Below are 13,665 nucleotides of genomic sequence, written 5' to 3'. Positions count from 1 at the left end.
GAAAATACACAGAATGTGTCAAAACTGTGTTAAAACCAGGTGTGACAGGAAGTTAATTTTTAAATGAAAACAAAATGCTGTGCAAAGTAAAAAAAGCCACTCAGAACATATTTGATGCTCAATACACTATGTGAAGGAGAAATTTTGAAGCAATTAGATTTATCTGGGGGCAGGGCCTACCTGCAAGTTGTGAAAAAGTAACAAATAAAACATCTTTTTGTGCATTGCTAGTTGTGGACATGACTGGTTAGGAAAAAACTCAGATTTAAATGGAAGAGATGCAAGTGCAAAATTGATGAATGATCTGTGTTTGGTTTGGTGTGTTTTTGTAGGCACTTACCTCTTCTCTCAGTGTGTGCTCTCAGTGTGACATGCTGCGAGTTCTTCTGCTGATCTGGGATCTGCCGGCTCTTCAAGTCACTCTTATCTCTGTCTGAAAGCTGATGTCACTCAAACACTTAGTGATACATTCAACTATACAGCTTCATATGCATCTAACAGTCCTGTAGCTTAAGCAATACAGCATGGCTTTAGCAACGCGAAGGTCATGGGTTTGATACCCAGGAAATGCATGAACTAATCAAATCTACCTTGAGTCGTTTTGTATAAAAGTGTCTGCCAAATGCATCAATCTAAATATAAATCTAAAACAAGTAGAGCTACACAAATTTTGTGACTTGCCATAAAATACATCATCATGTGAAGTTAGAGTCTTACTGGTGAGAGTCCGTTGGTAGTGGCCATGCTGGGGTTGAGGGTTTTGTTGGGACAATGGGATGAGATTCCAAACTTTTCTTTCATCGAGTGCATAGAGCTCTGCATGTCCACCAACACTTACGAAAAGATGGCAATGCACTACTTTTAATATCAGGTTTACAGACAAAGGTGAAAAAGAACAGGATATGATATTTAGATACAAAAAAGTACACAAACCTACACCAAAGCTTACCTGTTTCAGGTATAATCTGAGTAGGCATTAGGTTCTTCAGGTCATGAGGCTGGTTTTTCACGCATCGGACCCAGACATACATCTCCTTATCTGAATGACAAAATAAGAAAAATATACAAATTGTGTGGAAAGACACAACCAAAAAACCTGCTGAAAAGACCAGGATATGTTATGTTTTGGTCTACATGACTAATGAAAACAGTTCTCCCACACTTTTTCTTGGGTTTTCCACTCTTTCGAGGTAAGGATTTTAAAAACATGTTATATAGATTGCACTCACAAAGAGAAATGTATATATACTTCAAAATAATATAAAAAAATGATTTAGACAATTATATTGACTATTGAAATTAGATTTTATAAATAAATTTAGATTAAAAAAGGGTTAATTTTAGCATTTTTTAAAATAATTTCCATCACCTTTGCTATTCTGGAAATCACAATTTTAACATTTCCTGATTTCTTCAGGTTTTCCCTGACTACTGGAATCCTGTTAGCAAGACCATGTAAGTCAGCAAGTAATACCAGCTATAAACCACATAAACCACCTTGGACCAGCATGTTGGTCTAAGCTGGTTTCTTCCACAGAGTGGTGAAAACAAAAGGGAATCTTGTAGGAAAGTTTTAAATCAATAGTAAAATCTGTGATGTATTTGCAAGTGACCTTTGGATTTCTTCTCCTCCCTGGCTTTGTAGCAGTCCATGCAAACCACAAAGCCACATTTGTGACATGCCCAGTGCATGTTGAAGAGAGTGGCCTCACACGCATCACACATCTCCCTCACACCTCTCACCGCTCGCTTCCACATGATCTGAGCTGGAGAAAAGACAGCAGGGCAAGGTGAAAAAGACAAAATGACAAGGAATGAGAGACTTTGTGTATCCATCATTCAACACAAACGTACTGTCTTTCTTGACCCAGGTGAAAGCAATGTCCTCTGTCTTTATGAGCTGACAGAACTTGTCTCCAATGAACGTGAGGACAGATTTTGACATCTCAAGGTCCATCTCTCTCCTCTTCTTGTCCTCGTCATCTTCTGAGCTCCCCATCCACACGGTGACCGCCTCCTCATCTGTCTGCTCAGACACCGAAAACCCATCCGCACGGACAACCCCATTCCTACTGAACGACAGACTGAAGAGAGAATGGGAAGAATTAGTGTAAAGCACGAATTGTGCTGTTCGACTGCTGCTGATTGGATAAATAAAATAAAGGAATAATGACAATATGACATTTTGAACTTCACACTAATTCTACATCACTAATGAAATTTACCATGTGAACATTACAAAAGTTCAGATATTCTTGCTTCCATTAAAAATTCACCAATAATGGATAATATGATTATCAGGTTTCATGCAAACTTGAGTGTATGCACTCATTAAAGTTGGATTCCACTGTATATTGCACCAATGATGAAACAAATAAAACCGAAATGAAGCGCATTACTGGGAGTTCAGATATGTCCAAGAACAGTGTGAAACAGTAGCCAACAACAAGATAAACTAACCGTCGGAAGTAGTAAAATCGGCAGAAGACGGGTGAGATGGCAGGCTCATGAGATTTACGTGAGCGATCCAAGCGACACTCTCGGCACTTCTGCACGTTGGGCCCGACCTCTGAACATGAGTCGTCTTGCAAGAAAGTTTCTCCAGTTTGCTTGAGCTTTCTCACCTTTCTCCAGTCCTTCAGCACAGAGCGAGGGATGCCATCTGAATCAGAAATAACATAGTTGAGATGAGTACACATTTGAATTATCAGCATCAGTATGAATATGCATAATTTGAATAGCCATGGCCTTCATTCCCTTTTCTGAATCCCATGGTGAAATTGAGTCTCAATTACATTTAGGCAAAGACATAGTATGTGTGATTGTTCATTGTTCACCTTAAACAGATTGCTTTAACAGAGCTGCTATAGAGTGCAACATTGAATACTGCAAAGGTATATTCATTTCCGATTCATTTTTTTCAACAGGCATTTGAGAGCAATCTTCTATAAAGACCAATTAGGTCTGAGATGACTTACAACACAACAACATTTGATTTCAAACACAAAAACAAGAAAAGAAAAAGATTTTTTTTTTAATATCACATAGTAAAATCTATATTAGGTATATCATTTAATTTTTTTATCATTTACTAGGTCTATACTGGTTTATATGCTAAAATCTTTCTCTATAGAAGAAAGATATTTTCACTTTAATACCAATGACAATGTTTTGATGTTCTAAATATTAACATTTTCTTTAGGCCTGAACATACATCAGCATTTAAACAGGTGGAAAACTCACTGCTGTTAGCGAGCCTCTGTTGAGGCTTATCCTTTGCACTTTGCAAAGTTCCATTGGGTTTGGCCTCTTCCTCTTCTTCCTTGTCTACTTTCTTCTTCTGGATGTCATTCGGCTTTATTTTAAAGGAGGACTTAGACTGCCGTTTAAACCTCTGTCCTGATCCACCACTCTCACTCTCATTGCCGGAGTCTCCGCCACTTTCGCTGTCACCGCTGGACTCTAATGGGCGTTTCTCGCCTTGTTTCTCCCTCTCGGGCTTCATATGTAGCGAGGTTGATCGTCTTTCATTAGGTTTCTTGTCCTCCACAAAGGCCTCCTTACTTTCCAGCTTTCCATTTCTGTCCAAGAGAGGTTTAACATCATCCGAGGAAGACTTCTTGCCCGCGGTCACTGGTTTCTCAGTGGCTTTGACAGATTTTTTGTCCTCTGAATTGAAACTTGTAGCGTTACTATTAGACTTCCTGTCCTCTAAACTAGACTTCCTGTTGTCTTGAAAAGGCTTCTTGTCTATTATTTTGGACTTTCTGCTGTCTAAGGAGGAATCTTTGTCCTCCTGAGTGCACCAATTATCCACCAGTCCATTCACTTCCTGTTTGATTGGCACAGAGGAGCTTGTGCTGGTCAAAGTTACAGCTGTCTTAGTGCCATCTAGTGTTTGGGAGGCCGTACTTTCTCTATCTTGCTCAGAATGGCGGGTCAGCCAGGCTTTTTTCAGTTTATGGTAGTTGTTCTGACTGAATTGAGTTGACTGGTTTGTTACAGCCAAAGCAGGTATCTGCTCATTGGATAGAAAACCTTGTGTGGTTGTTGCTATAGGGCTAGAAGTCCCTGATGCCAGTCGGAGACATTCAGAAGTGCGAGTGTTGAATACAGACTCTTTTTCTCTTTCCGAAGCATGTGTAGAACACACAGTATGTGTAGCGAGTGTAGTGTAAGTCCCATTCCTACTATTTGAGAGGTAAGAGGTATGTTTCAAAGCATCTGAAGGATGTGTAGTGTGTTGAGGCTGAATTGTATATGTGTTAAGTCTAGATTCAGCAGTGGCTAGTCCAGCTCTGTGTTTCTTCAGATGAGGGAATTCTCTAGAAGTGCAACAAGAGGTGGGAGATGGCTCCATCTTCATTTGACCAGCTCCACCGTCTCTCCTCGTGCAGTGTTCTGCGATTAGGTCTATCCTAGAGCATGTGGCATTCATATTTGTTAAGGGGTGTTTCACTCCGTGACTCGGTTGAGCTGTGTTAATAGGTTTAGTTGTCATGTTTATGGGTGTGTTGAGGTCTCCCTTTTGGGTCGTCATGTTGATGGGGTGAACAGTATCCATAGGGGTCCACAGGACACCTCTTTTATAATGAACACTGCCCTCCTTAGAGTGTGGGTTGGACAAACTTTCCAATGGCTTTATGTGGCCGCACTGCACCCGGGAAACTGAGCTGTCAGACACTGTGTAATTTATTGTGGTATGTGTGTGACTTGTTGTATGCACAATGACTGACGCAGTGGCTGACTTTGGTTTGACTACACCTCCATTTGTTGTGTGCCCACCACCTACTTTCTCTCTGTCAAACATGACTCCACCCCATTGGGTATCCCAGGCTTGTGATGACGTTGCTTTCTCTGGCACAGGTCGTTTCCCATCTAAGGTGACATGTTTGAGCTCAGGTAACAGGGTGGGTGGCCTCTGTTGCTTCTGATCTTTTCCAGACAAGCTCATTGGCTGAATGGGTGTGAGAGTAGGCGGGGACAATCTGCCATGTCCAGAGTCTTTAGAAACTAGAATGTTTGGTGCCGGAGGGTGGAAAATAGGGGCACGGTGGAGTAAAGGCACGCTGCGGGGACTAGAGGAGACAGAAATGAGAGAAGAGCCTTGCCCCCTTCTCTCCACAGTCGCTACCTCTAATGCCATCATGGAAGATGCTTTATGTGCAAGTTGCTCTGTGATCTTTCCCAGGAGACCTTCTTCTTTCTCGTGTTGGCGTTTAATGAGAGGCGGAGGTCTGGCTCTCATTGAGACCTGTGAGCTAGAAGAAGTTAAGACAGGGGCAACTGTGTTGCTGGCACTGAGCCTCTCGTAGAGTTCTTTGCTAGCTGGCAAAGAGTAGTAGCTGCTCGGAGTGAGGGTTGGGGTGGGATGGGCCGACTGTGGCCGGGGAGGAAGAGTGTGTCTGAATGCATGCACATTTCTCTCTCTGTCCTGGTCTCTCTCTCTGTCCATCTCGCTCTCCCTTTCCTTGGAAGGAAGGGGAGATGTGGGACTTCTAGTGTATCGCAGTTCCCTATCCGAGCTCAGTTTAGCAGTGAATGGAGCCACCTTACTGCTCTCCAGAAGAATGCGCCGGTTCTCTTCCTGGTAGCGGTTAGGTCTCTCACCTGTGAGATCATAAACAACAAGTGGCTGTTTGTTTCGACTTGGAGGTGATTCAGGGGCACCTGGGGAGTAAGTCAGCCCATTTTTGCCCATCGCTGCACGAAAACGCTCCTGTTCAGACTTGAAGTGAGTGTGGATGACTGTGCTCTCGGTGGCGCCTCTTCTATCCAGCTCTCTAGAAAAAAAGAACAGCAGGAATGAATGTGGAAAAGCTTGTTGCAAGGGTCAGTATGTCTGATAAGTAGGGGTGGCGGGAAAAAAACGATTCTTAGATGCATCGCGATGCGGACGATTCTGAATCGAATCACAAATGTTAAAAATTGATTTTGTAAATGTTAATTGATGACGTAATGTTGACGGAATTCAAAAGGCTCCTGGACCTGGACAAGTGCCACACTTTATGCAAGTAGGGGTTCAGAGTGCGACCAAATGGGCGACAAGAGGTCGCACTGGTGTGACCACCACGTTGTCCAATTGATAAGAGCTGCAACTTCTGTTACATACGAGAAACATCAAACGAAACAAGAGTAAAACGAATCCGTGCCATTCGTTTGAGCTGCGCAGAACGTTGAGCAGCAGGACTCTGAATCGTAATCGAATCGAATCGTGAGGTGCCTAGAGATTCCCACCCCTACTGATAAGTAAGATATAATTGATGATGGACCATAGGAAATCAATTGAAGATTAATGCACACTATTAATGCAAACCCCAGGTTGGTAATACGAGTTTTAATAATTCAACAGTCAGATCTGGCTTAAGACAGCCTGAGTCAGCATTTCTAGTTCATGAAGAATATGAAAAGTGATTTGGAAGTGCAATGCAGTCAATAAGCAGATAACAACCAGCAAATTAATGTTGTAATTAAAGGTATTAGTGTTGTCGCGATACTGGAATTTCCAACTTCGATACGATACCTTGAAAAATATTGATATTCGATACCAAGGGGAAACCTGCCATATACCGACATACAGATAATTTGTTATTATATCATAATTGTTTTTATAATTTGGGTAATTTTGTTGTAATAGCTTACACACAGCACAGGGAGGCTTTATTTAAATCATTGAACTAGATTTACAAAAAGAGACAGTAAGTAAACAGTAATAAAATAAGAACAAATAAACAAATTGTATACAATAGCACAAATCAATTCAATAGAATAAAGAGACAAATTAAATGAACATGACTAAGTTTTTCAGGTGGGTCTAACCGTTGTATTCAGGTAAGAAATACTACAGAAATAAAAGTAATCAAATGTAAAATAACACTGCAATGTTTTCATTGTAAAAAAATAAATAAAGATTAATGCTTACAAATAAAGTTATAAAAGTTCTTTCTTTGGTTGACATGACAGACAGCAGCAGGTTTATTTGGCTGCCGTCACTTAAAGAGCTTATGTACAGATCCAATATAGAGTTGTATTCGAGTTGTAGTCGCTTTGAGTACCCAGAAAAGTGCTATATGAATGTAACTAATTAATTACAACAATGATATGAAGTCAAACAAAAAGTGTGTGCAGGAGTGAGATGAAAACTTACTCTGTGGTTTTGGAGGAAGGCATGCAATGTTGAGTGCTCCTAGATGCTCTCTGAGGGTCCGCACTGGAGGGTCGGATGGGGAGTGGGGGTTGCATCCCTTGACCGTCTGCATTAGTAACAGGGTTGGGTTGAGAAAGCCAAGGGCTTGGGGGATTCTGTTACCACATAGACAAACATACAGAGTTTCAGACAAATTTATTTATAGAACCTGTTTTGGATCGATCTAGAGAAGTCAAAGGACTTCAAACCTTAGGGAGACAAAAAATAAATAAATTGATACACAATGTGCAAGGACATAAGTCAATCCCCTCCTAGTATACAATAGGACTCGAGTACACAAGTGTACACTCTCACACACACATTGATAAACACAATCTTGTTTATATCCATAATACATGTACAGATGAATAGTTGGTTACAGACGACTCAAGGATGTCCTGATACCATATAAATAAAACAGAGGGGGGAAATCTTCTACCTGGATGACTTTCCTTTCAGTTCATCATTCTTTTCATCTCTTGTTGTAGCTTTCTTTTTAATTTTCTTGCTCCCTAGATCTCTATTCAGCCAGTCACAATGCAAACAACCTACTGCAATATGCGTCCATAATACCATAACCTGCCTCTTGATGCTTTATCTGGGCTTTAAAACTAAACCAGATGATATTACACAAGTATTACACACTTGCATGACATTTTGAGGAGTCAGGATAATACCCACTATGTCTATAACAGCATTAGCAGAAGGGGAACTCTCTCTCCAGCATGCACACCTCATGGGACATGCTCTGCTTCATCTAAATGTGTCCCTGACAACATGAGGTTTAGCTATGATCTCATAAGTACCATAACATCTACACAAATATAATCTGTACACACAACAACTCCAGGAATAACACCAATTATGTGCTACCAATACAACTTGCTGCATTGTTTGCAACCCTTAAAAAGTCATAAAATCCAATTTTTTATTTATTTATTCAAATGACAGTCTATAATCCACCCATTCTCCAAACCACTTGCCCTATGTAGGATCACGGGGATGCCTATCCAAGCATGCAAACCTTACACAGAAAGACCATCTGGCTTCCTGCTATCAGCTGAGCCACTGTGCCACCCAAAGGAGTCATAGGAGCCCTCAAACCAAGGTCCCCACAAGATTTTTATGTGTTAGAGCAACCCACTTTGTACCACAGCTCCGACCAAGCTAAATATCATGACTGATTCCAGAATCTGGGAGTCACTTACCCTCCTCACGTTGCTGTCAGAGATGCCAGCGCCGTCTGGGTGTGTCCATTTGGATGCTTGCAGGCCCAGTCCAGGGTAGCTATGGGCTCCATTGGGGAAAGGAGGCCACAAGAGGGGATAGAGGCCAAGATGTGCCAAAGAAGCTGCACCAGTGGTCTGGCCCAGAAGAGACGAGTTACCCGGAAGGGCTAAAGGATGGTGAGGAAGTCCCAGGGATCCGATACGAGGATGTCCAGCCAAGATTGCGGCAGATGGGGGCAGTGCATGCAGGAGGGATGGAAGGAGGTGCGGGTGAGGGATGGTTGAGTGGGGTGTACTCAGGGAGCAGAGGGGAGGCTGGGAGTGGAGGGGAATGGGTGAGAGATGTGCAGGATGAGGGGAGGGACTCAGTAACTTGCTTTGGGAGGAAGCAGGGGTAAGGCTGGGTGAGCTGGAGGAGGGAGATGGCGTCTTTAGGTGGTTTTTGGGGTTTGGGGGAGTGTGAGGGGGCTGGATGTAGGTGGGGTGGGCCTCAAGCTCCGCCCTGACTATCGCAGGGTCTCTGTATATAGTGAAGGGATCCTTTCTGTCCACAATGAGGGGACTTTTGGCGGACTTGTCTGGAGTGGGAGTGCAATTAGGTGCACCGGGAGGAGAAAGCGTAGGGGTTCTGGATTGGTTTGGGGATGGAGAAGGGGCATGAGTCAGGACTGGAGTTGTGGAGCAGGTCACTTTCGGATTGGGTGCCATTTTAAGGCAGCTAAGAGTTCTGTCCGTCGATTTAGGCAGAGGAGTGTCCTCTTTCAACAGGCCCATCTCTAGAGATGCACCCTTCTTCTGTCTGGACATCTCCCATACAGTCTGAGCTTTAGATATGATCTCGGGAGAGGAGCAAGGACTGGCGTGCACACTACGCTTGTGGGTTGCTTCCAAAGACATCACAGGTCCATATTCTGCATTCACAGCTGCTGGAGAACATCTTTGTTTAGAATCCACATCCTCCTTTTTGCTGCAAGGTTTGACAGGAGACCGAGTAGGTGCTACTCTTGGGTCCTCTTCTACTGTGACTGCAGTGTTATTGCTGGTGGTAATGGCCACAGAATGAGGAAATTCTGACCTCCTGACCTCTGATTGGTTAAACTCTGACCCCCTAGCCTCTGCGTGGGTGATCTCTGACCTTCTGACCACTGGATCATTTGTCGACATCTCATGCTCACTGTCCACTCCTTCACACTCCTGAGGTGATGCATGTAGCAGCACACATGTGGTTTCAATGGAGACCAGCTGCTCACTCTCTTGGGATGCCAGCAGTGCAGACACAGCCTCTGAGTCCTCTCGAGATGCCCCCTCACTCCTGTCCTCTATTTCTGTCATTCCTCCATCATCTTTCTCATCTGATTTTCCAACACTAACACCAGCAGCACACTCCTGTGCCTCTGTGTTACTAAATGCCCCATTGCAGGATGCACTAGGAGAATCGGATGGAGGAGTTTTTCTCAATTTCTGACCCTCACTATCTCCTAATTGGCTGGGAGAAGGTTCCCCACCTTTATGAGAGGGGTGAACCTCACAGTCCAATGGCCTCTTTGAAGTGTAACGCTGTTTCAGCTGTTTCTTTGATCCTGAATCCGAGGATGAATCCTGCACTCTGCAGCTGGAATTTTCAGAATCGCTGTTCTCAGACAGGTCGGACACACTCCCTGCTTTCAACCTCTTCAATCTCTTTCTCTGCTTGTCATCTTTTTCCTCGTCTTCTTTCCTCCTTTTTCTATCACCATTGCCGTTTTTAGATTTAGAAGAATCTAGGAATAAAAAAATATAACAAGATCAAAAACACTGATTTAGAAAAAGCTACACAGCTACATCTAAGATTCTCATTGACACTTTGATAAAAAACAGCACTCTGTATCAAGCTAATGCCATAAATATGAATCCAGCTAAATGTAATTTAACACAGATGGAGCTCTTAATATCCTCATAATCATTATCCATGGCTACAGCTCACCTCTTCCCTCATCACTCCTCTTTTCGTCCCTCATCCCTTCTTTTTCATCCTCTTCCATACCGCAGTTCTGTGCGCTCGGCGCAGACTGCTGCTGCGCTGGCCTGGAGCTACACACCTTCAGCACAGAGACAAAGTGTGTTTTAAACTATAGGATGTATAAGCATTCTGCTGTAAAGCATTTGGAAGTGTGTTAAAGTCTCTACCTGGTCATTTGTTGTAGTGTTGTTTGATATGCTTTCTGTGCCCTGGAAGACACAAACACAAAAATTTACTTAGCTATCTAAATGAGGACATATCTTAGACTTCTATTGCTAAAAAGTCAATACTAAAGCTAATTATAAATATTATTAACCCTAATCCAAACCCTTAACTGAGAACTTTTTTAATTGTAACTCAGTGGTTCTCAAACTTTTTTTGGTCGTGCCCCCCTTTAAGCCTTTAAAAATATATATATTTTTTTTTTAAAGAAGCCGCTGTTTGGATTTAAATAGGCAAACACTTATGAGTCTATGATTGGATCATTATTGCAGTGATTATTATGTTTCTTGCATGTTATATGTTTGGCAACAGTTCTTCTAACCCTAATTGATGGAGTGTGTAGCTTTTCATTGCTTAAACAACCATAGGAAGACACATCATGGTCATATTCCAGGATGACAATGTCAAGATGCATCAGGCTCAATTTGTGAAAGAATGGTTGGGAGGGAGCATGAAGAATCATTTGGAAAAAAATGTTGCATTGATAATGCAAGAGTCCAGTGCTCTGTAAAGTTTCCTCCAGCACATCCCAAAGACTTTCAATGAATTTAAGCTCTGGACTCAGAGGAGATGATTCATAAGTGAAAATGATTCTGACATGGTTCTTCACAACCATTCTTTCACAATCTGAGCCTGATAAATCTTTACATTGTCATGTGTCTTCCTACATGGTTGTTTAAGAAATAAAAAGCTACACACTCCATCAATTAGGGTTAGAAGAACTGTTGCCAAACATATAACATGCTAGAAACATAATAATCACTGCAATAATGATCTAATCATAGACGTTTAAGTGTTTGCCTATTCAAATCCAAACAGTGACTTTTTTGGGCCGGGCAGCGAAAAATCAGTGACCGTAATGAGCTCTTTTGACGGCTTTCTTACGAGCTCAGTTTCTTGTATGTCTTTTACAATTGAATCTTGTGGTGCCGTCCGCTGAAGAGTTGCTTTTCTACGGTGAGGATCATCTATATATCAGGCTTGTTCAGACGGTGCGAAGTCAGGTGTGTTAGATGGAGGAGACATTCAAAATGTGCAATGGTGGGGTGTCCCCGGTACAGGTTTGAGAAGCACTGCTTTAGGGGACAATATTGTCACAAAACTAGTATGCGAAAAAAAAAAAATTCTTCACTTACAAGAAAAATCCTATTGATCTTGGTGATATGTGATTTGCGTTTTGAGTGGTCTTCCATTAGCGAGGAGTGGGTGATATCATCTAGTAACACCATCTGAACCAGCGAAGGATCTACATTCACAATCTCTCGAACCTTTTGAAGATGAAAAAATTACCTTTATATAAAACATGTTTTTAAATTACTATATGCGACATCATATATATGTGTTTATGTGGTCTCACCTGGTCAGCCATGACAGCTACAGTTCTGTTGTTCTGGTCGTGGTGTGTGATGACTCCAGGCAGCCACTGAGTTTTGGACTCCTGTCTGAACACTTTCACTCGAAGGCCCTTTAGAGAACAAGCACCTGTTGCACAATAGCAAATATCACACACAGCAAACAACTAACATTTAATAAGATTTTATAAAACAATCTTACTCTAATCCTTAAATCAACATTGAGATAAACATGAAAACACCCATGAAACTCTAGTTCTTGAATGAATCAAATCCTTATTTCTAAAATGGACAGTTCTAAAATCTGTTTGAATGAGCCATGTATACATTACAAATACAAATGTAAACAAATAAATATTCAGCATTCATAATGCACCAGTACTTACTACAGTAAGGTTAACAAACTATATAACTTGGCAGAAGAATTGGTTATGATTATTATAAATAAAATGAATTATTTATAAAACATTGGTGACTTATCCTATTTCTGTTGACATTATTTTCATTACTAAAAACACTCTAATGCATGTAATCTTGTGACTGTTTGCCAACTTACAAAATAAATGTTTTGGACTTTAAATTTTAATTGGATGAGTCACGAAATGTGATGCACATAATTTAGATTATTTATGACCGTTGAAAATTAACAAACATTTCCTTTGCGTCTGAACCAGTTGCGATGCACTAAGATTCTAGTGACAAGCAATTTGTCTGTCCATATTAGACACGACAAGGCTACAAGCCACAACAAAATCAATCACTAATCTCAGCCAATCAGAAGAGGGTGTGGGCAGGGTCTCTCTCAGCAAGCGCTGTCTCACACTCGCAGCAAAACGAGTATATACATAAGGTAACACTTTATTTTATATTGTCCTTGTTACACATTTACATGTAGTTACTGAATTAATAACTATAAATTATGCATAATTACATACAACTAACCCTAAACCAAACCTAACCCTATAGTAAGTACATGTAGTTAATTATTATTACTCAGTACTTTAATGTATAATTACACTGTAACACGGACACCTTAAAACAAAGTGTAATCCATTGTTAAATATGATTTCACTTTTCTAACTTTAGTTAGTGTGTAATGTTGCTGTTTGAGCATAAACAATATCTGCAAAGTTACGAGGCTCAAAGTTCAAAACAAAGGGAGATATTTTCTTTTAAAGAAATAGCTTTTTAAGGACTACAACCAACGGCTGGTAGGGACTACACGACATTCCTCCCGGGTTAGTGACATCACTAACCCTAGAATTTACATAAACCCCGCACCCAGAAGACGATTTATAGATTATCAAGACAGAATATGCTAATCAATGACTAGAAGATAACTACACATAAGCTCCATAAATTCACCAACTAACTATTCAGAAATGTTGTCTACATGTTGTCACTTCTTCTTGAGTCGCTCCAGCTTTTTGACTTCGGTTTGAACATAAAAGGCTAAAAGTTTTTGAAATTTTCAGAGCATGTCTGTGTGAGGTAAAAGGACACAAGCTGTTGTAGCTCCGCCCCCTGTGCGCGAGGATTTGCATTTAAAGGGACAGACACAAAAGCGGTGCGTTTTTACTCACCCTCAAAAAGTGACAACTTTAACATGCTATATAAAAATATCTGTGGGGTTTTTTGAGCTAAAACTTTACATACACACTCTGGGGACATCAAAGA

General features: G+C 41.3%; 1 protein-coding gene across 1 annotated transcript in view; it reads right to left on the bottom strand.

Annotated features, from left to right (window-relative positions):
• Window positions 1–13,665, bottom strand: part of jmjd1ca (jumonji domain containing 1Ca) — a gene marked incomplete at its 5' end in the record, with an annotated part of 53,052 nt that overhangs the window by 6,484 nt on the left and 32,903 nt on the right. Inside the window, 13 exons of the mRNA XM_056255039.1 lie at window positions 341–440; window positions 718–833; window positions 950–1,039; window positions 1,614–1,766; window positions 1,855–2,084; window positions 2,461–2,662; window positions 3,244–5,783; window positions 7,148–7,302; window positions 8,395–10,175; window positions 10,379–10,493; window positions 10,582–10,623; window positions 11,773–11,904; window positions 11,994–12,118. Of these exons, the coding sequence (XP_056111014.1) occupies window positions 341–440; window positions 718–833; window positions 950–1,039; window positions 1,614–1,766; window positions 1,855–2,084; window positions 2,461–2,662; window positions 3,244–5,783; window positions 7,148–7,302; window positions 8,395–10,175; window positions 10,379–10,493; window positions 10,582–10,623; window positions 11,773–11,904; window positions 11,994–12,118 (5,781 nt within the window). The remainder of the gene's footprint in view (window positions 1–340; window positions 441–717; window positions 834–949; window positions 1,040–1,613; window positions 1,767–1,854; window positions 2,085–2,460; window positions 2,663–3,243; window positions 5,784–7,147; window positions 7,303–8,394; window positions 10,176–10,378; window positions 10,494–10,581; window positions 10,624–11,772; window positions 11,905–11,993; window positions 12,119–13,665) is intronic.

The sequence above is a fragment of the Rhinichthys klamathensis genome, unplaced genomic scaffold, assembly GCF_029890125.1.
Source record: "Rhinichthys klamathensis goyatoka isolate OS25496 unplaced genomic scaffold, OSU_Roscu_1.1 h1tg000117l_1, whole genome shotgun sequence".
Lineage (NCBI taxonomy): Eukaryota > Metazoa > Chordata > Actinopteri > Cypriniformes > Leuciscidae > Rhinichthys > Rhinichthys klamathensis.
This window is presented reverse-complemented; position numbering and strand designations above follow the sequence as displayed.